The sequence below is a fragment of the Hyperolius riggenbachi genome, chromosome 12 (genome assembly GCF_040937935.1).
Source record: "Hyperolius riggenbachi isolate aHypRig1 chromosome 12, aHypRig1.pri, whole genome shotgun sequence".
Taxonomy (NCBI): Eukaryota; Metazoa; Chordata; class Amphibia; order Anura; family Hyperoliidae; genus Hyperolius; species Hyperolius riggenbachi.
Window position 1 is genome coordinate 80959311 of NC_090657.1, and position 21771 is coordinate 80981081.

A 21771-nucleotide genomic window follows, 5' to 3' on the forward strand; every position below is an offset into this window, starting at 1 on the left:
ATCTGTTCTCTACCCTAAACACCCACTAATTACCCATCAATCACCCCCTGTCACTGCCACCTATCAGATTAGACCCCTATCTGCCCCTAGGGCACTCAATCACCCGCCCACACCCTCAGAATGCCCTGAGGCCCCAGCCCTGATCACCTCGCCAGTGCATTGCTTGCATCTATTCCCCCCTCTAATCACACCTTGGGACACCCATCAATCACCTCCTGTCACCCCCTAGCACACCTACCCATCAGATCAGGCCCTAATTTGCCCCGTGTGGGCTCCTGATCACTCGGCCAAACCCTCAGATCCCCCTCAGACCCCCTTCCGATCACCTCCCCAGTGCATTGATTGCATCTATTTTCCCCTCTAACCACCCCCTGAGACACCCATCAATCACCTCCTGTCACCCCCCTAGCACTCCTATCCATCAGATCAGGCCCAATACAACCTGTCATCTAAAAGACCACCCTGCATATGACCGGTTCCACAAAATTCGCCCCCTCATAGACCACCTGTCATCAAAATTTGCAGATGCTTATACCCCTGAACAGTCATTTTGAGACATTTGGTTTCCAGACTACTCACGGTTTTGAATATATCCACTGCTTCACTTGGAGATACTCACGGTTTTGGGCCCGTAAAATGCCAGGGCGGTATAGGAACCCCAGAAACGGACCCCATTTTAGAAAAAAGACACCCCAATGTATTCTGTTAGGTGTATGACGAGTTCATAGAAGATTTTATTTTTTGTCAAAAGTTAGCGGAAATTTATTTATTTTTTTTGTTCACAAAGTGTCATTTTTCACTAACTTGTGACAAAAAATAAAATCTTCTATGATCTCGCCATACACCTAACGGAATACTTCTTTCTAAAATGGGGTCACTTGTGGCGTTCCTATACTGCCCTGGCATTTTAGGGGCCCTAAACCGTGAGGAGTAGTCTAGAAAACAAATGCCTCAAAATGACCTGTGATTAGGACGTTGGGCCCCTTAGCGCACCTAGGCTGCAAAAAAGTGTCACACATGTGGTATCGCCGTACTCAGGAGAAGTAGTATAATGTGTTTTGGGGTGTATTTTTACACATACCCATGCTGGGTGGGAGAAATCTCTCTGTAAATGGACAATTGTGTGTAAAAAAAATCAATCAATTGTCATTTACAGAGGTATTTCTCCCACCCAGCATGGGTATGTGTAAAAATACACCCCAAAACACATTATACTACATCTCCCGAGTACGGCGATACCACATGATTGGCACTTTTTTGCAGCCTAACTGCGCTAAGGGGCCCAAAGTCCAATGAGTACCTTTAGGATTTCACAGGTCATTTTTGTTTCAAGACTACTCCTCACGGTTTAGGGCCCATAAAATGCCAGGGCAGTATAGGAACCCCACAAATGACCCCATTCTAGAAAGAAGACACCCAAATGTATTCCGTTAGGAGTATGGTGAGTTCATAGAAGATTTTATTTTTTGTCACAAGTTAGCGGAAAATGACACTTTGTGAAAAAAAAACAATTAAAATCAATTTCCGCTAACTTGTGACAAAAAAAATAAAAACATCTATGAACTCACCATACTCCTAACGGAATACCTTGGGGTGTCTTCTTTCTAAAATGGGGTCATTAGTGGGGTTCCTATACTGCCCTGGCATTTTAGGGGCCCTAAACCGTGAGGAGTAGTCTTGAAACAAAAATGACCTGTGAAATCCTAAAGGTACTCATTGGACTTTGGGCCCCTTAGCGCAGTTAGGGTGCAAAAAAGTGCCACACATGTGGTATCGCCGTACTCGGGAGAAGTAGTACAATGTGTTTTAGGGTGTATTTTTACACATACCCATGCTGGGTGGGAGAAATACCGCTGTAAATGGACAATTGTGTGTAAAAAAATCAAAAGATTGTCATTTACAGAGGTATTTCTCCCACCCAGCATGGGTATGTGTAAACATACACCCCAAAACACATTGTACTACTTCTCCCGAGTACGGCGATACCACATGTGTGGCACTTTTTTGCACCCTAACTGCGCTAAAGGGCCCAAAGTCCAATGAGTACCTTTAGGATTTCACAGGTCATTTTGAGAAATTTCGTTTCAAGACTACTCCTCACGGTTTAGGGCCCCTAAAATGCCAGGGCAGTATAGAAACCCCACAAATGACCCCATTTTAGAAAGAAGACACCCCAAGGTATTCCGTTAGTAGTATGGCGAGTTCATAGAAGATTTTATTTTTTGTCACAAGTTAGCGGAAATTGATTTTAATTGTGTTTTTTCACAAAGTGTCATTTACCGCTAACTTGTGACAAAAAATAAAATCTTCTATGAACTCACCATACTCCTAACGGAATACCTTGGGGTGTCTTCTTTCTAAAATGGGGTCATTTGTGGGGTTCCTATACTGCCCTGGCATTTTAGGGGCCCTAAATAGTGAGGAGTAGTCTTGAAACGAAATTTCTCAAAATGACCTGTGAAATCCTAAAGGTACTCATTGGACTTTGGGCCCTTTAGCGCAGTTAGGCTGCAAAAAAGTGCCACACATGTGGTATCGCCGTACTCAGGAGAAGTAGTATAATGTGTTTTGGGGTGTATTTTTACACATACCCATGCTTAGTGGGAGAAAGATCTCTGTAAATGGACAATTGTGTGTAAAAAAAATTAACAATTTGTCATTTACAGAGATATTTCTCCCACCCAGCATGGGTATGTGTAAAAATACACCCCAAAACACATTATACTACTTCTCCTGAGTACGGCAATACCACATGTGTGGCACTTTTTTGCAGCCTAACTGCGCTAAGGGGTCCAAAGTCCAATGAGCACCTTTAGGCTTTACAGGGGTGCTTACAATTTAGCACCCCCCAAAATGTCAGGACAGTAAACACACCCTACAAATGACCCCATTTTGGAAAGTAGACCCTTCAAGGTATTCAGAGAGGGGCATGGTGAGTCCGTGGCAGATTTCATTTTTTTTTGTCGCAAGTTAGAAGAAATGGAAACTTTTTTTTTTTTTTTTTTGTGACAAAGTGTCATTTTCCGCTTACTTGTGACAAACAATAATATCTTCTATGAACTCACTATGCCTCTGAGTGAATAATTTGGGATGTCTTCTTTCCAAAATGGGGTCATTTGGGGGGTATTTATACTATCCTGGAATTCTAGCCCCTCATGAAACATGACAGGGGGTCAGAAAAGTCATAGATGCTTGAAAATGGGAAAATTCACTTTTTGCACCATAGTTTGTAAACGCTATAACTTTTACCCAAACCAATAAATATACACTGAATGGTTTTTTTTTTATCAAAAACATGTTTGTCCACATTTTTCGCGCTGCATGTATACAGAAATTTTACTTTATTTGAAAAATGTCAGCACAGAAAGTTAAAAAAATCATTTTTTTGCAAAAATTCATGTCTTTTTTGATGAATATAATAAAAAGTAAAAATCGCAAGAGCAATCAAATAGCACCAAAAGAAAGCTGTATTAGTGACAAGAAAAGGAGCCAAAATTCATTTAGGTGGTAGGTTGTATGAGCGAGCAATAAACCGTGAAAGCTGCAGTGGTCTGAATGGAAAAAAAGTGGCCGGTCCTTAAGGGGTAGAAAGCCCTAGGTCCTCAAGTGGTTAAAGTGGACCCAAACCAAACATTTTTTTTTATTCAAAATATTTTGTTGCACCACTCTGACACTTACAGAGATAAATAAACACTCCTTCAAGCCTATGAGCATTTCAGTGCATGCTTTTCACCCTTCCCTTTTCATAACTAGGGTTATACAGGTGGCAGCCATTAGCAATTCCTCCTTTGCCGGACACCACCTACTCCACCAGTTTGCCGGATTCTGTCCCGGCAATATGAAGTGAAGGAAGGGGTTCCTACAATAAATGTAAAATATTTTATATTTGTCATCATGCAGCTGAAAAAGAACTGCTATTTATTATTATAATTTAGAAAATAGATTTTATTTTCAAAATTTTGTATTTTTAATTTGGGTCCACTTTAAGGAACATGAAAATATAGAAAATACCTATTCTTAACTAGTTACATACAAGTTTATAACAAAAAATTTGTTGATGTAATTTCTTCTTTTTAAATATCCTTTGTGCTGTTGTTAAATAAATGAAATATACAGTATAAGGATGGCAGTAGTAATTGTTAATTATGTATAGAGCCTTATTGTACAAAATTGTACACATTTTCTTTACTTTTTTTTTCTGAAAAACCAGTGGTATGTTCAGCGTATTGTGTCCAATGACTATATGCAAACCAACTTTACCACTCAATGAAATGTTTTCAAAACAAAAATTAAATGGCACCTGTCATTACCTATATACTGGTATTTTACCATGATGTGAAAAGCAATACAAAGGTAGTCACTATACTCATGAGGTCTCACAATTCTGCAATAATACATTAATAGACAGCAATGGAGAGGGCATCCTACAACAGGTCGCATTTGAAATGACTAACAGCTCACATGTGCAGCACCTCTAATAGGCTAACCGCACACACTACATTCAAAACAGCTGCAAGCCATATGCATAATAACTACTAATTGAACCATAAACTTACCATGCAAACTGGAAACACAAGAACACAGGCTAGGAGCAGCTAGCCTAGTAGTTACATAGCATAGCAAAGACAAGAAGGGGGGGCTAAATGTTAAATGCTCACCCTGCATCCAAACAAATGCTGCATGTATTACAATATGAAGATTTTTAGCTTCCATATAGTTTGCATGCAAAGTATCATGTACTAGACTCTTGTACATGGGGAGGTTATCCCCCTGGCTATATGACTAAATATGTTGCTGTTGCTCATATATGGTATTTCAGATGCTATCTGTTGTAGGATGCGCTGGCCCTTTTCATTGATGTCTACCAAATGCAAGTTACACATTAATGCCTGGTTGCTCCCAGGTTTATGCATATATTGTTTTAACTATAGGTTAGGGTCTCTTTCCAGGGGAATAACCTCTTCGTGGTGCAAGAGTCCAGTACATGATATCTTGCATGCAAACTATATGGAAGCTAAAATCTTCCATAGTTTAATAAATGCAGTATTTGTTTGGATGCAGGGTGTGCATTTAGTCTGGTAGAAGGGGTGCACGCCTGAGCGATTAACCAATCAAATGCATCATGTCCAATGATTTTTTGGGATGTGTAGCCCCACCCCCCTCTCTTCTTGCATTCATATTTTGCAGTTGTGTTTCACTGTAAATCTTTCTCCTGTGATGATCAATGTATATAGTCCACATTTTCTCTCGTTTTTCTTCCTTGCTGAAGCTTAAAGATATTGCTCTGATTACTCACCAGTTACCAGGGTGAAATGGCAAGGACTTGTGATGGTCAGAAATGCTGGAGTCATGTACCTGGCTTTAACTCCATCCACACTCATCATATCCAGATTAGGGGTATCTACATCCTGGTCATAATTCCAGCGGAAACCATCAAAAGAAACGAGAAGGAGCTTGTGCCGGGCTTCCTTCTGCATATCAATGGGGACAGATGAACCGAGTAAAAGTAGAGCTGAAAGCACCGTACACAAAGCTAACGTCTTCATGATGGCTGAAGCAATGAAGGTAATGAACGAACAGCTTTCAGCTCTCATGTATTTATTATGTCTGGGAACAAAGTTTGCCCCGATATCTAATCTGTGAGAATATTTACAGTTGAGATGAATCAATAGCTATCTGGAACAAAGATTTCTTCATGCAGGAAATAAGGATGTTACTGCTCTTGTGTATAAAGTGTAACAAATATAACAGGAATAGAGATGGCTCAAAACTCCGATTTTCGGTTCGCGAACCTCAAACTCGAACTTCTGAAAAAGTTCGAGAACCTACAAATTTTTCGAACCGCAATAGACTTCAATAGGCGTGTAAGCTTGAAAAACTACAAACACTGTTTCTCGCCACAAAAGTGATGGAAAAGATGTTTCAAGGGGTCTAACACCTGGAGGGGGGCATGGAGGAGTGGGATACATGCCAAAGGTCCCGGGGAAAAATACGGATTTGACGCACAGTAGGGTTATAATCCCTAAAAGGCAGAAATCACATTGCATTGCTAAACTGGAGGCCTAAAGTGCCTGAAAACATCTTGCATGTGTATACATGGATCAGCAGGTAGTGTAAGTAGTGTACTGCTTCACACTGACAGACCAAACTCACTGCGTAACGCACCGCAAACAGCTGTTTGTGTAGTGATGGCTGTGCTGGACTGGTGCGCACGATGGCGAGAGTGCAGGTGATGGCAGTTTTCAAGCCCAGGCCATATGGTCGGGCTGAGGTAGCTCAATGACAGAACAACAGTGACTGTCCAGCTGATCGAATTTGGTCTGTCCACAATGAAGCAACGACCTTATTATCTTGAGTGTGCCCCCCCTAACACACTCATGTAGGTCAATGCTTCATTGTGATACGCAAGCCCATTCACTGTGGCAAGGTAACGTGCATGAAGGGGAATTGACACATGTACATGCCTTTTGTTTTCACAAAATCACAACACTGCTGTGGGAACACTGTCATAGGGCAACATTAGCCAATCGCTGTTGATTTGAAAAACGCTCAGAAGCCCTCTTTGTGTGCGCCAGCCCTCCCTCATTCACTTTTGTTTCCCTCTTCCCCTAGTGCTGGGTGTCTGTGTCTTCTTGCGTCATACAAGAAAGCTAAATAAAAGTGCAATCCTGGTGAGGCAAATATCTTCTTCCCTCTCTTTCAGCTTTTCTCTCCTCACCATTTCTCTCCTTCTCTGCATAAGGGCTCAGACACACTATATGCACTTTTCTGAGAGATTTTACCGTGATCGCGATTTTACCATGATTTTAATGTAAGTCAATTTGAGCATTTTTTAAAAAGCTATCAGAAAGCGCTGATTGCTAAAAGCACTCAGAAAATCGCTTATAGTGTCTATGCCCTTAGTATTTGTACGCTGCGGGTGAGTTGGGCGCCGGGAGCGCTGAATGACAGCTCTTTTGCTGCCACTAAACTCCCCGGCGGCGTTAAATAAAATATTCTTCCTCCGAGTCATTGCAACTCTGAGGGAGGTGTCATTTGGGGTACAGCGATCACCGGAGCCTCGAATTAACCTTTAAAGCCCCATACAGCATATTATTGCTTCTATGGGGCTCCTGGTTTGGGTAACCGGTGCTGAGCACCGTGCACCAAAACCACCTGCTTTGCCTTCTCTCTCCTCTCTCCAATATTCTTATTAGAAACCATAATCTAAAGCTGGCCATACATGCATCAATTGTTACAGGCAGATTCTTTTACTATGATCCAATCGTAATGGCTTTTCCGCCTGTCACTACTGAGCATGGATGTGGCCTATAGGGTTTCATAATATAGTAAAGTGGGTTGTGTGCAGGCAGTGATGCACAGCCACTGACCACCAAAAAGGCATGGATGTGTGGGGGGGGGGGGTATGAAAACAGTGATGGAAGGAGGGGTACCGAAACTTCAGAAATTAAGCATTAGCAAGGGAGGGATCATAGTGCCACGAGGGAGGTCAGTAAAGATGTGGCACCTGACTGAGGGAGATGGTGGTCTGGTAAAGGGGGAGGGGATATTTAAGATGGTAGAGGGGCCTATTTGAGGGATTAGTCGAGATGGTGGCGAAGGGGGAGAGGACATACGAGGAGGGGGGGAGGAGTAATCCTTGGGGAATTAAAGTGGCCATACATCTGTTGACATCTAGCTACCTATACTGGGGGGTGACAGCTGGCTATATATATACTGGGGGGACATCTGGCTACTACCTATACTGCAGGGACATCCGGCCACCTATACTGTGGGGACATCCTTTCAACAGGGCGGCTGAGGAGGGGGGCCCCAAATATATTGTTCTGCTTGGGGCCCTGTGTGGTCTTAATCCGGCTCTGCTTGGCATCAATCAGGGGCGTAGGAATAGACCCTGCAGCCCCTGCAGTTGCAGGGGGCCCCTAGCAAGTCAGGGGCCCGGAGGAGGAAAGGCTGTCACCACCGGCGTACCTACCGGGGATGCGACTCTCTCAGCCGCAGGGGGGCCCGGCCGCCCGGGGCTGCTCTGGGGCCCGCTCACTGTGCGTGGGGGGAGCGCTGCTCTGGACCACCCAGCAAGGTGCTCAACTGGCCGCAGCGTCTAATAGACGCTGCGCCAGTTCATTCCCCGCAGCCCCGCTCCACCAGCAGCCTGCATAGTCTCCGGCAGGCAGAGCAGGGCTACGGCAAGATGGCCACCGAAGAAGCCCTACACTGGAGACTATTTGTGTCTCTAGTACAGGGCTTCGGCAGCCATCTTGCCGTAGCCCTGCACTCTGCCTGTCAGCGCGGGAGATGTGCTGCAGGAGGACTCGGGGAGCTGCGAGCCAGATGCCGGGAGAGGAGAAGACTTCTGTCAGGTAAGTGAATTGTTTTTTTTTCACAGGTGCATTTTTTTTTCTAGTGTCTGCTGCCTACATTGTGATTTTCAGGTGTCTGCTGCCCACATTACGATTTTCTAGTGTCTGCTGCCTACATTGTGATTTTCTGGTCACTGCTGCCCACATTGTGATTTTTAGGTGTCTGCTGCCCACATTATGATTTTCTGGTCACTGCTGCCCACATTGTGATTTTCAGGTGTCTGCTGCCCACATTGCGATTTTCTGGTGTCTGCTGCCCACATTATGATTTTCTGGTGTCTGCTGCCCACATTATGATTTTCTGGTCACTGCTGCCCACATTGTGATTTTCAGGTGTCTGCTGCCCACATTGCGATTTTCTGGTGTCTGCTGCCCACATTATGATTTTCTGGTGTCTGCTGCCCACATTACGATTTTCTGGTCACTGCTGCCCACATTGCGATTTTCTGGTGTCTGCTGCCCACATTGCGATTTTCTGGTGTCTGCTGCCCACATTACGATTTTCTGGTCACTGCTGCCCACATTGCGATTTTCTGGTCACTGCTGCCCACATTGCGATTTTCTGGTGTCTGCTGCCCACATTGCGATTTTCTGGTGTCTGCTGCCCACATTACGATTTTCTGGTCACTGCTGCCCACATTGCGATTTTCTGGTCACTGCTGCCCACATTGCGATTTTCTGGTGTCTGCTGCCCACATTATGATTTTCTGGTGTCTGCTGCCCACATTACGATTTTCAGGTGTCTGCTGCCCACATTACGATTTTCAGGTGTCTGCTGCCCACATTACGATTTTCAGGTGTCTGCTGCCCACATTAGGATTTTCTGGTGTCTGCTGCCCACATTGCGATTTTCTGGTGTCTGCTGCCCACATTGCGATTTTCTGGTGTCTGCTGCCCACATTACGATTTTCAGGTGTCTGCTGCCCACATTGTGATTTTCAGGTGTCTGCTGCCCACATTACGATTTTCTGGTCACTGCTGCCCACATTGCGATTTTCTGGTCACTGCTGCCCACATTGCGATTTTCAGGTGTCTGCTGCCCTCATTACGATTTTCAGGTGTCTGCTGCCCACATTACGATTTTCAGGTGTCTGCTGCCCACATTACGATTTTCAGGTGTCTGCTGCCCACATTGCGATTTTCAGGTGTCTGCTGCCCACATTGCGATTTTCAGGTGTCTGCTGCCCACATTGCGATTTTCTGGTGTCTGCTGCCCACATTACGATTTTCTGGTGTATGCTGCCCACATTAGGATTTTCTGGTGACTGCTGCCCACATTGCGATTTTCTGGTGACTGCTGCCCACATTGCGATTTTTCTGGTGACTGCTGCCCACATAAGGATTTTCTGGTGACTGCTGCCCACATTAGGATTTTCTGGTGTCTGCTGCCCACATTACGACATTCTGGTGACTGACTGCTGCCCACATTAGGATTTTCTGGTGACTGCTGCCCACATTACGATATTCTGGTGACTGCTGCCCACATTAGGATTTTCTGGTGACTGATGCCCACATTGCAATTTTCTGGTGACTGCTGCCCACATGGCGATTTTCTGGTGACTGCTGCCCACATTGCGATTTTCTGGTGAACTCTGCCCACATTACGATTTTCTGGCCCACATTACGATTTTCTGGTGAACACTGCCCACGTTACGATTGTCTGCTGAATGCTGTCCACGTTACGATTTTCTGGTGAACGCTGCCCACATTACGATTTTCTGGCCCACATTACGATTTTCTGGTGAACACTGCCCAAGTTACGATTGTCTGGTGAATGCTGTCCATGTTACAATTTTCTGGTGAACTCTGCCCACATTACGATTTTCTGTCCCACATTACGATATTCAGGTGAACGCTGCCCACATTACGATTGTCTGGTGAATGCTGCCCACGTTACAATTTTCTGGTGACTGCTGCTCACATTACTATTTTCTGGTGACTGGTGCCCACATTACGATTTTCTGGTGAACTCTGCCCACATTATGATTTTCTAAAGGCCCACATTACGATTTTCTGGTGAACTCTGCCCACATTACGATTTTCTGGCCCACATTACGATTGTCTGGTAAAATGCTGCCCACTTTACAATTAATTTACAGCGAAACGCTGCCCCATTACGATTATTTGGCACCTATGGGGGGGGGGGGGCCCATCCAAATATTCGCAGGGGGGCCCAGTGATTTCTAGTTACGCCCCTGGCATCAATAATTTGTATATTCCCATAGAAGTTAAACAAATCAGATTGGCTGTTTGTGGCTTCACCCCTTCTCCAGCATTTGAACCCCAGTCACCCAATGACCAACTGTAGCAGGTTTGAGGCATCTGCTATTAACAGTGTAAAAATGGCAGCAATTTAAATATTCCCCTTGAAAATCAACAGGTGAATTTTGATAGGCTATTATAGGCTCCAACCACTTCCCTGAATATTAATCTCAGTCACCCAGTGACCATCTGGGCAAAGTTTGGGAACCCTGCCATAAACAGTGTAAGAAAGTGCTGCAGTTTACATTTTCCCAGTGAAATTTGTTTTTGGCTCCGCCCACTTTTTGTAACCTGGACTTACAGTCACTCAATGACCATGAGCTTTGGGGTCCTTGGAATCAATAATTTGTATTTTCCCATGAAATGAAACAAATCTGATTCACTGTTTGTGGCTCTGTCCCCTTTTCTGAATTTGAACCCCAGTGACCCAATTACCAACTGTACCAGGTTTGAGGCTTGTGCCATTAACAGTGCAAGAATGGCAGCAATTTTAATATTCTCCTTGAAAAGTGACATGTGATTTTTTTATTGGAATTTTAGGCTCCACCCACTTTCCTGAATATTAAGCCCAGTCACCCAGTAACCAGCTGTGCAAAGTTTGAGAACCCTGCCATTAACAGTGAAGAAAGGCTGCAGTTTACAATTTCCCAGAAAAATCTGTTTTTAACTCCACCCACTTTTTGTAACCTTGACACACAGTCACTCAAGTTTGTTAGCTTTTGGATTCCTGGCATCAAAATTGTGCTAATGGAAGCAGTTTATCCAGCAAAGAAATATGAGTGTGTTTGGCTCCGCCCCTTTACTGAATTTGAACCCCAGGCACTTAACGACCGACTGTAGCAGGTTTGAGGCCTCTGCCATCAACAGTGTAAGAATGGCTGCAGTTTCAATATTCCCCTTAAAAAACAATAGATGAATTTTGATTGGCTCTTGTAGGCTCCACCTACTTTTCCGATTATTAATCCTAGTCACCCAGTGACCAACTGTGTCACGTTTGAGAACCCTACCATTAACAGTGTAAGAATAGCTGCAGTTTATATTTTCCTATGTAAAAAGTTAGTTGTTTTTGGCTCCGCCCACTATTTCTAACCTTGACATACAGTCACTCAATGGGATAAAAGGAAGCTAAATGAGCTTAAAAACCAAACTCTTGGTAAATAGAGGAGGTAGTGGTGGACTTACCTCCTCCAAGTAGACACACAACGACTGTAGTAAAGACAGTCAATATATTTTATTTATGAACTCCAAATATGCAACGCGTTTCGCAGGATTGATGCCGCTTCATCAGGCAATAACAACGGAACAATAGCATATGTGGTCAGTAGAAGAGCCAGGCACCTCTGTATTAATAAGTATTAATATTAAGTATTAAGTATTAATATTTACTCTATTTAATAACCATTTACCAGTACATATTACACTATTGGGGCTCTTGGTGTTCCTTGTTTTCATACAGTCACTCAATGACCAAGTTTATAAGTTGTGGGGTCTTTGGCATCAATAAGTTGCAATTTACCATTGAAATTAAACAAATCTGATTGGCTGCATTTGGCCTGCCCCCTTCAGAATTTAAACCCCAGTCTCCCAGTGACTGACTGTACCAGATTTAAGGACTCTGCCATTAAGAGTGCATGAATGGCAGCAATGTAAATATTCCCCTTGAATATAAACAGGTGAATTTTGATTGGCTGCTGTAGGCTCCACCCACTTTCCTGAATATTAGTCCCAGTCAGCCAGTGGTCAACTGTGTCACGTTTGAGAACCCTGCCAATAACAGAATGGCTGAAATCAATCTAACCACTTTTTATAACCTTGACATACAGTCACTCAATTATCAAGTTTATCAGCTTTGGGGTCCTTGGTATCAATGCTTTGTATATTCCCATTGAAAAATAAACAAATCTGGCTGTATGTGGCTCCCCCCCTTTCAGAATTTAAACCCTTGTCACCCAGTGACCAACTGTACCAGGATTAAGGCATCTGCTATTAACAGTATAAGAAAATGGTAGCAGCTTAAATATTCCCTTTGAAAATCAAAAGGTGAATTTTATTGGCTGTTGTAGGCTCCACCCACCTACTAAAATCTTAATCTCATTCACTCAGTGACCAACTGTGCAAAGTTTGAGAACTCTGCCATTAACGGTGTAAGAATGGCAGTTTATTTTTTCCCAGTAAAATTTGTTTTTTGCTCCGCCCACTTTTTGTTACCTTGACACACAGTCACTCAATGGCCAAGTGTGTGAGCTTTCAGGTTCCTAGCATCAAAAATATGTGAATGGAAGCAGTTTATCCACCAAGGAAATTTGATTGGCTGTATGTGGCCTCGCCCCTTTAGAGAATTTGGACCCCAGTCACCCAATGGCCAGCTATAGCAAGTTTGAAGCCTCCGCCATTAACTTCCCTGGCGGTATGATTCCCGCGGCTGCGGGAGGGTTTTTTTTAACCTTTTTTTTTAAGCATGTAGCTAGCCTAGCGCCAGCTACATGCTTCCCCCCTCCCTGCGCTGTCCCCCGTATGCGCCGATCGCTGCCGGCGCATATGCCCATCCGGAAATCCCGTTCTGAACGGGATTTCCATGAGGGCTTCCCCCGTCGCCATGGCGACAGGCACAATGACGTCACTGACGTCATCGATGTCGTGACTTCAGAGGGAGTCCCGACCCACCCCTCAGCGCTGCCTGGCACTGATTGGCCAGGCAGCACACGGGTCTCAGGGGGGCACCCTCTGATGCGGCGGGTAGCGGCGAATCGGCGCGGAGCGGCGGCGATCGTGAGTAACACGCAGCTAGCAAAGTGCTAGCTGCATGTATAAAGAAAAACATTATGCAGATCGGCCCAGCGGGGCCTGAGAAATCCTCCTGCGCGGCTTACCCCATGTCCAGCACGGGGTTACCGCTAAGGAGGTTAACAGTGTAAGAAGAACAGCAGTTTAAATATTCCCCTTGAAAATTAATAGGTGAATTTTTATTGGCTGTTGTAGGCTCCACCCACTTTCTTGAATCTTAATCGCATTCACCCAGTGACCAACTGTGTCAAGTTTGAGACCCTTGCGATTAACAGTCTACGAATGGCTGCAGTTTACATTTTCTCATTTAAAATGAATGGCTGAAATTTGATTGGCTGTTTTATGCTCCGGCCACTTTTTTGGGATTTTCAACCTCGGTCACCAAGTGACCAACTGTGCCAAGTGTGGGGACTCTGGCTTGATTACTGTGAGAATGGCAGCCTTTTACAGTTTTTCCATTGATATGAATGGGTGAAATCTGATTTGCTGTTTGTAGCTCCGCCCAGGTGTGCAGGGGGGCCGCGAGACCCCCAGAACCTATCATCCCAGGTAGTAAGGGATCTGCATACCAAGTTTCTTACAAATCGGTCAAGCCACTTGAGTGATCGCTGCACATATACGCACGCACACACACACACATCCGATTTTATATATATATAGATGTAGCCAACCGCATCTATAAGTAATACATTTTGTGTGTGTGGGGGCTGTAAGAAAGCCTCAGGGGGCCACATTAAGCCCACGGGCCTTAGTTTGAGGACCACTGCTCTAGAGCTTAGTTCTCTTAGGCCCAAATTCCAGGCCAAGGCTCATCTATTATATAACTAGGTTAATTTATTGTATGTAAAGTTTATTCAGGCTTAGGCCCCGTTCACACTTGCGTTTTGGCATGCAAATGGATCGGATCTGGATCGGATCAGGACCTGATCCGGATCCGGTCCGTTTGCATTAGGCATGCATCAGGCTGCCATCCGGATCCGTGGGGTAAAAAATAAACAAAATTTCCATAAAATTGTTAGGGTCTGCAGAAGGTGCACCTGGTGTAGGCCTCACCTCCACCTCCGACATACTGCCAAACAGCTCCAGCACGTGTGTCACTGCTGCTCCACTCCAGATATGCTGGGCCCATGTGTCCCCATCCGAAATGGCCGCTATAAATACGCATAGGAAGTGGGGTAGAACGTCCGGTGTTTGTCTCCAGTGTGTTCTGTGCTTTCCGTTCCCCATTGGTTTCTATATCCGGATGGTGCAGTCAGGATCCGGTCCGGGTGTGTGGGTCGGATGATCCGGACCCAAAAAATAGCGCATGTTGGAAAAGCCTCCAGAGTCTGGATCTGATCCGGATCCGATCCGGCTCCATTCTGTACGGAACGTACGCATGTGAACGTCCGCATAGACTTTGCATTGCTATGCGGAACGTACGTTCCGTTTGTACAGTATACGGTCCGGATCCGATCAGGCGGATCCGGACAGGGAACGCTAATGTGAACCAGGCCTAATCATGCTACAAGCAACTTTACTAGTCCTTCTGTTTTGGGGATGTAGAGTACAGTGTTGCCCAATGCCTACATCATGGTTGTGTAATTCCTAAACTGGCTATTTTATTTGTAAATTACACTGTGCCATATTTTCTCAAATCCTTTATTTAGGTTTCATTTGTCAAATGGTGTTGTAAAAGGTCAGTTCTTTTTTGTTTTGTAAAAGTCTTTCATTCATAGCCGTTGTTTTTTTTTCCTTTACTTTTCTGAAGCGCTGCAAAAAAGAAGAGATGTTTGAGAAAGTCAATAATAATTCAATACACTTATTTTTAAGCCCTATAACTTACAAATTTTTTTTAAATCTGGTATTGGCAACTGCCATTAGTTGTACTCATAAATAGTGAACCAAGGGAGCTCTGAGCAAAAATGGGTATAAATGTATTAATACATATAGCAATCAGTACAAAAATGTATTAATACATTTATACCCATTTTTGCTCAGAGCTCCCTTGGTTCACTATTTATGATTTATATAATTTAAGGTGAGACGAGCACTACTTATATTATGTAGGTATACAGGTTGATATCCCGTGTTTGATGGTTTTGGTTTCAGGTGCCTTTAGTTGCAGTTCTGGGGTAGTTATATAAGGGCTGTGGAGTTGGTACAAAAATCATCCGACTCCAACTTCAACCCCTCAGTTTATGAAACCACCGGCTCCAGGTACCCAAAATTGCTCCGACTGCTCGACTCCGACTCCACAGCCTTTGCAGGTTGAACCTCATCACTCCTTAATCCAGAGGCCCTTACAGGGCTATGGAGTGGGTACAAAAATTATCCGACTCCAACTCTTTAGCTTATAAAACCACCAACTCCCACTCCAGGTACCCAAGCATTGCTCCGACTCCTTGACTCCACAGCCCTGAGTTATATACTGTAGTACTGTTCTTGAGCAGTGGGAAAGTGTATTTCCACCTATTAAGCTCAATTCCCACTCGTGACAGGTCCTTTCGGCACAGAGCAAAGCGGACAGATTAGGGTCCCCTCTGTTTTCTCAACACGTTTGCAGCAGATGCTTTTGCAGGTTGCTATGGAAAACACATTCAGATCTGGTTTTGTTCACATCTGGAATTGAATCCTATTTTAACAATATGATCCGCTTTCTGTATTACTCAGAGCTGCAGAAAACCTACCAAATGTGAACGCGTGTTATTTTCACAGCAAGTGGAACTGAGCCTAACACATTTGACCTGATTCACAAAAGGCCTGTAAAATGAGTTTTACCAGTGATTATGCAAGCAATCTGGGTTGTGCAAATGGTGCACAAGTGAGAGCACGTTGCCTAAATAATGCACATTATATGAATAGCATAACCCACATTATACTAGTAAAGCAGGTTGTGTGTATAAGTATAACGCAAAGTGCGCTATATACAACACACATGTGGCCTCCATAAATGCTGATAACCTTTTTGCATCCAGAATCAGGGCTATTGAATGCACTGTAAACAAGTTGGAAAGGCTACAGAAAATCTTCAGCTATAGTGCAGGGGCGGACCTACCTTGAAACCACTTAAATCAGGTGAAACCTAGGGAGTGGCATTGGATTAACAGTTTTTCTCTCTGCTCTACCGCTCGCCTTCCTGGCAGACACACTACCCTCCTCATTCACACATCCCCGAATCCCCATCCTCATTCGACCAGAAGCACCTGCCGCCCTTCCCTATGACATCATAAGCAGGTGAGGTGTCAATATATGCCTCTTATTGAGGCATGCTACAGTAAAACTCCATCACCGATGAGAGATCAACATGGCCAGTCAAATGAGGAAGCATTGGCACGTGACCAATCAGGCGGGGGTGCTGGCACCAGACAGGCCAATCACAGCCAGTCAGCCAACTGATTTTCCTTTTGTTGACTGGTGTCAATGGTCTCGTGGGTGGTACCACGACCCCATTATTAGGCCAATCACTGCACTCGATCAGTAGCAGTGACATCTGATAGGTCACTGCTACTGATCAAGTAAAGTGATTGGCCTAATGATGGTGCTGTGGTCCTGCCCACAAGACCATCGGCACCAGTTAGCAAAAGGGGCAGTGGGGAGCTGTGATTGGCCAGTCTAGTGCCAACACCCCACCTGACTTGTCATGTGCCAAAGCTTCCCCTCTGACTGGCCATGGTGATCTCTCACCACCAGTGGGGTGGAGCATCCTTTACAGTTTCTGCTGCTCTAGGCAGCAGCAAGTCTAGAACCAGCCTGTGCTAGAGTGATTAGGACAAGGGTACCTGGAGTTTTACTCCATAGTGATTGTCATGTCTAGGAGAACTCATGGAGAAGCATGTGATCAGTTTGGTCAGGTGATATGTTAGTCTCTGATTTGCTAGTCAGGATCATGTGCTAAAGCAGGATGTGACCACAGCAAATCAGAGCTTTGCAAATCTATCAGCTGATCAAACAAATCACATTCTTCTCCATGAGTTCTCCTAGACATGGTCATCACTATAACTCCAGTGTTGGACAATTACATCTGCCTTGTTACAAGTCTTGATGCCACGTTAACTGAATTAGGCTGAATCTGTATACAGTGGTTTCATTTGCAATGGCCAGTTGGGCATACTGTTCTTGCACGGCCTGGCCGTGCACCCGTCCCACTCCCGTCACCAAGAGCATTCTGCGCCTGCGCAGTACTTCTGCGCAGGCGCAGAATGCTTCCAAGCTCTGAAGTGAGCGGGGAGCGTGCTTGGCCGCACTGCACTGACTGGCCCTGACTTACCACAGAGATTAGGGTTGTTATGGAACAATCTAGGAGGATTTATACCATGGCGAGGGAAGGATATGTGTGGAGGGGGCTGGAAGAAGCCCCAGGTATGTATGAAGCTTTTATGCCCCCTCGTCTCTGGTACACTTTAAGTGATTTTACTATCAGTACCGGGCTACAGGCAAAAAGTAAAAGCTTTAGCAGGGGCGCTACTTGCTCTATCACTCCTCCTAGTTCGCAGCATGCTCCTGCTCCCCATCAGCACCGGCCATACCGTGCTCCATTTAAACATTGCTGAGAGGTGGAGCTACAGCGTGGCCGCATGATTATTGAGGTGACAGGGCGGAGGGGTGGAGAAGCTTGTCACACCCACATCCTGGCCAGTGCACTATGAGGAGGGGGAGCAGAGAGCGGTGGCGTCATAGCAACAGATGCCACCGCTGCTTCGTTTCAGGCTTATGGGCACAAGGGCACTATGTGCCCTGAGGTTCGGAGCACAGTGGGCGGAGATTCATAGCAAGTTGCTACAGATCTTCAGCCCTAATGACGCCGCTGTAGAAAGTTATTCCACATCATATGGGGGTCTCGCATGCAGCACACATAATACCTCCTCCCCAGCAAGCATCCCCACTAGCCAGGCCAGCATCACCACCAGCCAGGCTACAGCATCACCGCCAGCCAAACCAGCAGTCCCCAGCATTCCCACTAGCCAGGCCAGCATCACCACCAGCCAGGCTACAGCATCACCGCCAGCCAACCCAGCAGAGCCTCATAAGTTTGCCTCAGGCAGTAAAAAGTCTAGAACCGACCCAATTCAAAACAGTGACACTAATACTGAAAATTAGTTCCTTGCTTTGTACTTTATTAATCATTTCTAAAGCAATATGTGCTAAAATAGTAGCTGCCTCTAAATGGCTTTAATATGTCACAGTATAACCATACCACTGTCTAGGAAACAATATTACAATCAATATAACTTATTCCTTCATTTTCCTACCTTCTCTTGTGCCTCTTGACAGATATCACTATTGTAGTAATAACAAATACTAAAAACAGAAATCCCACAACAGCTGTCAATCCAATCGTTGCCTGAAAAATGACATCAGGAACACCATCTTTTGTAGATTCTGAAAAGATATGGGATAAATAAATCAACATATGTATTGCAGTTTGTTTTCTTTGTTGAATACATGTCAGTGTAGGCTTATAGGTTTCCCCAGAGAGGAGACACGTATAAACTCAATACATGAAATCAGGTAAATCCATTGTGGTCATCACAGTTGTATGTGGTCCAGTGTAAGTGATGGAGAGAATCTGAAGACATAGCAACAAACTTTTTTAGGTGATACTTTTAATGACCAACTATACACGAATTCTTTGCAAGCTTTCGGAACTGTAAAGTGTACCAGAGATCTAAAAAGAAGAAAAGAAATATACATACCTAGGGCTTCCTCCAGCCCCTTTCAGGCTCATTGGTCCCCCGCTGCTCAGGACTCTGCATAGAGAAGGAGGGAGGCACTAGGGGAAGGGAGTGAGCCGCCCCTCCATCATCAGGCGCCTGTAGGCGCGTGCCTACAGGGCCTTATGGTAAATCCGTCCCTTGGTTAAGGGCTCTCCCTTTTTCTGTTCAGTGAGCCAGCACCTACTAAGTAAGGAGGGGTACAGATTACCTCAGTGCCGGGCAGTTGGGCGCAGGGTGAGCCAAATGACGACCGCTGCCGCTTAACTCCAAGGCGGTGTTAAATACTATTCCACCTCTGAGTTGTAGCAACTTGGAGTTGTAGCAACTCGAAGGGAGATGTTATTTGTGCAGCTCTGGCACTTTGAGTCCAGCAGGAGAAAAGCGCATATATAAATTCTATGTGTCTTTTGTCTTGTTTGTATTATGGGTATTTAAAGAAAGACTGAAGTCTCTCAAAATTCAGGTTTTTATTTTAAAAATCTCTTTAATATCAATGCCCTAATTAAAACGCCACATTCCCGCAGCTGCACACTAACTAAATTCCCCCAAACTCCCAGGGGCACATTGCGGGGAGCGCTTCTGTGAAGAGGCAGAGCTTTGGGCTGTAGCTCTGCCTCTACACGCGTCCATCAGCGCAGATCGCTGCCTCTCCCCGCCCCACTCAGTCTTCTTTCACTGAGAGGGGCGGGGAGAGGTGGAGATACGCGAGCATTGACGCGCATGGAGGCAGAGCTGCAGCTCAAAGCTCTGCCTCCCGGGGCAGCATAATCCACGACCAAGTAAGGCAAATTTGGGGTAATTTAGTTAGTGTTCAGCTGTGGGGATGCTGCATTTTAGTTAGGGCATTGATATTAAAGAGATTTTTAAAATAAAAACCTGAATTTTATGAGACTTCAGAGTCTCTTTTAGGGTGGCCATACATGGTACAATTTCATTTTTTTTTGGATTAAATAATTTAGTTTGATTATTCCGTTAGATCGAATATAAAGATTTTTCCAGCATGTCCGATCTAATTTTTCTCAAAAAAAAACGGGATAATCATTTGAATTTCTTGATCGGAAAAAAAAAATATTTTCAACTTTCATTCGATTCGATAATTTGGATCGAATAATCGAACGTTTTTTTGTACCATGTATGGCCATCATAAGACAGCTATTTAGCCACACAATGATCAACTGTTTCAACTACCTCCGCTCCACCTACAGTAGCTGCCACCCCTGATATATATCACCCCCATTCTCCCCCTGCTGGCTGTAAAGCAGGCCTGGATTTACATCACAGGAGCCTATAGGCACAGATGTCCTGGCACCCTAAATTCACCCTCCGTGGATCTACAAGCACCTGCTGAACTGCACCGTGTGTGCAAGTGTACTTGCTGGCCCAGCAGTCACTTCTCCTTTAGGTACCTTGCCCATTATAGGTAGCTACAGGTGCCCCTTAATATTAGGTAGCCAGAGCCATCCTCAGTGTTAAAGGCAACCTGAACTGAGTAAAATTATTTAAAATAAGCACATGAGGTAACTTCAAATGAACATTACAAAGTTACCTTGCCATCAGTTCCTCTCAGAAGCTCACCATTTTCTGCAGACAATATTCCCTTCCAGTTCTGACAACATCTTGTCAGAACTGAAATATATCAGTTGCTGTCAGTTATATATCAGTTGCTGTCAGGTATAGCTGAGAGGACAACTGATGTGCCAGTGAATGTCCATGTTTCCCTATGGCTCAAGTGGGCGATGTTACAGTTTAAAAGTGTGCTGACCAGAAAGCTGTTATGGGGTAATGGCCATTTTTCAAAATGGAGCACGGAGAATTCCATTGATCACAGTGGACAAACAGGACATGTTACAGGAGAAATAGATTGAGGAGTAGACTACATGGGAGGTAAGTTTGACTTGTGTATGTTTATTTTGATTTTTAATTTTCAGTTTAGGTTTTCTTTAGGTAGCTAGAGGTGCCTCAACTGAAGGGAGATCTTGTCAGTGGAATGCTGAGACCCGGGTGAGTAACCTCTCATTTACACACCGCTCGGGACTCTGCATAGGTAAGGTGGTTGGGAGGCATTTTGGAATGGGGAAGGGAGTGAGTTGCCTTCTCATCATCAGGTGCCTGTAGGCATAAGCCTACGTTGCCTTGTGGGAAATCCTGCCCTTCTGTAGAATAACTGATATATTTTGTCTACTGTAATGTGTTAACCTAGTAGTGCATATGCATTCCATGCTTATATCAGACAGCAAACAAATATTTGCTCCTTGTAGACCATTAATAATAGTAATAAGGCAGTAAAGCCAACTGCTTCCTCTAATTGTACTGTCTGTTAAAGCTGTTGTATTTTTTCACTAGCTTCAGAATTGTTTCTGTGGTGTAGTTTGACTTTATGGGTCTCTTTTGATGGATGCATGCTTAAAATAGGACGGTCCTTATATACAGATTTAGAAAACACGGTTTCCTATCAGCAACCTTCAATATGTCCTTAGCTAAAGATCCTGGATCAATTAGCCTACTAATAGCAAGGCCAACAAGACTGCTGGTAACAGAGAAACCTTCATACAGAACGTCTGGCTTCCAGCAGATCTGCAAAATGTACAGCTGATATCTCAACAAAGATAGCTGGAAACATAACACATAGGTCTGTTGTTTTATGCAAAAATAAGATGTACAAAATACAA

At 44.5% G+C, this 21771-nt stretch overlaps 2 protein-coding genes across 2 annotated transcripts in view; both read right to left on the minus strand.

Moving 5' to 3' along the window:
• LOC137541204 (ectonucleotide pyrophosphatase/phosphodiesterase family member 7-like) overlaps positions 1 to 5546 on the minus strand; it is a 70622-nt gene extending 65076 nt beyond the window's left edge. Inside the window, exon 1 of the mRNA XM_068262385.1 lies at positions 5297 to 5546. Coding sequence (XP_068118486.1) covers positions 5297 to 5546 — 250 coding nt within the window. The remainder of the gene's footprint in view (positions 1 to 5296) is intronic.
• A 9586-nt stretch (positions 5547 to 15132) lies between these two features.
• LOC137541292 (ectonucleotide pyrophosphatase/phosphodiesterase family member 7-like) overlaps positions 15133 to 21771 on the minus strand; it is a 31204-nt gene continuing 24565 nt past the window's right edge. The window contains exons 5-6 of the mRNA XM_068262533.1: positions 18638 to 18767; positions 15133 to 15158 (exon numbers count right to left, since the gene is read on the minus strand). Coding sequence (XP_068118634.1) covers positions 15143 to 15158; positions 18638 to 18767 — 146 coding nt within the window. The 3' untranslated portion in view covers positions 15133 to 15142. The remainder of the gene's footprint in view (positions 15159 to 18637; positions 18768 to 21771) is intronic.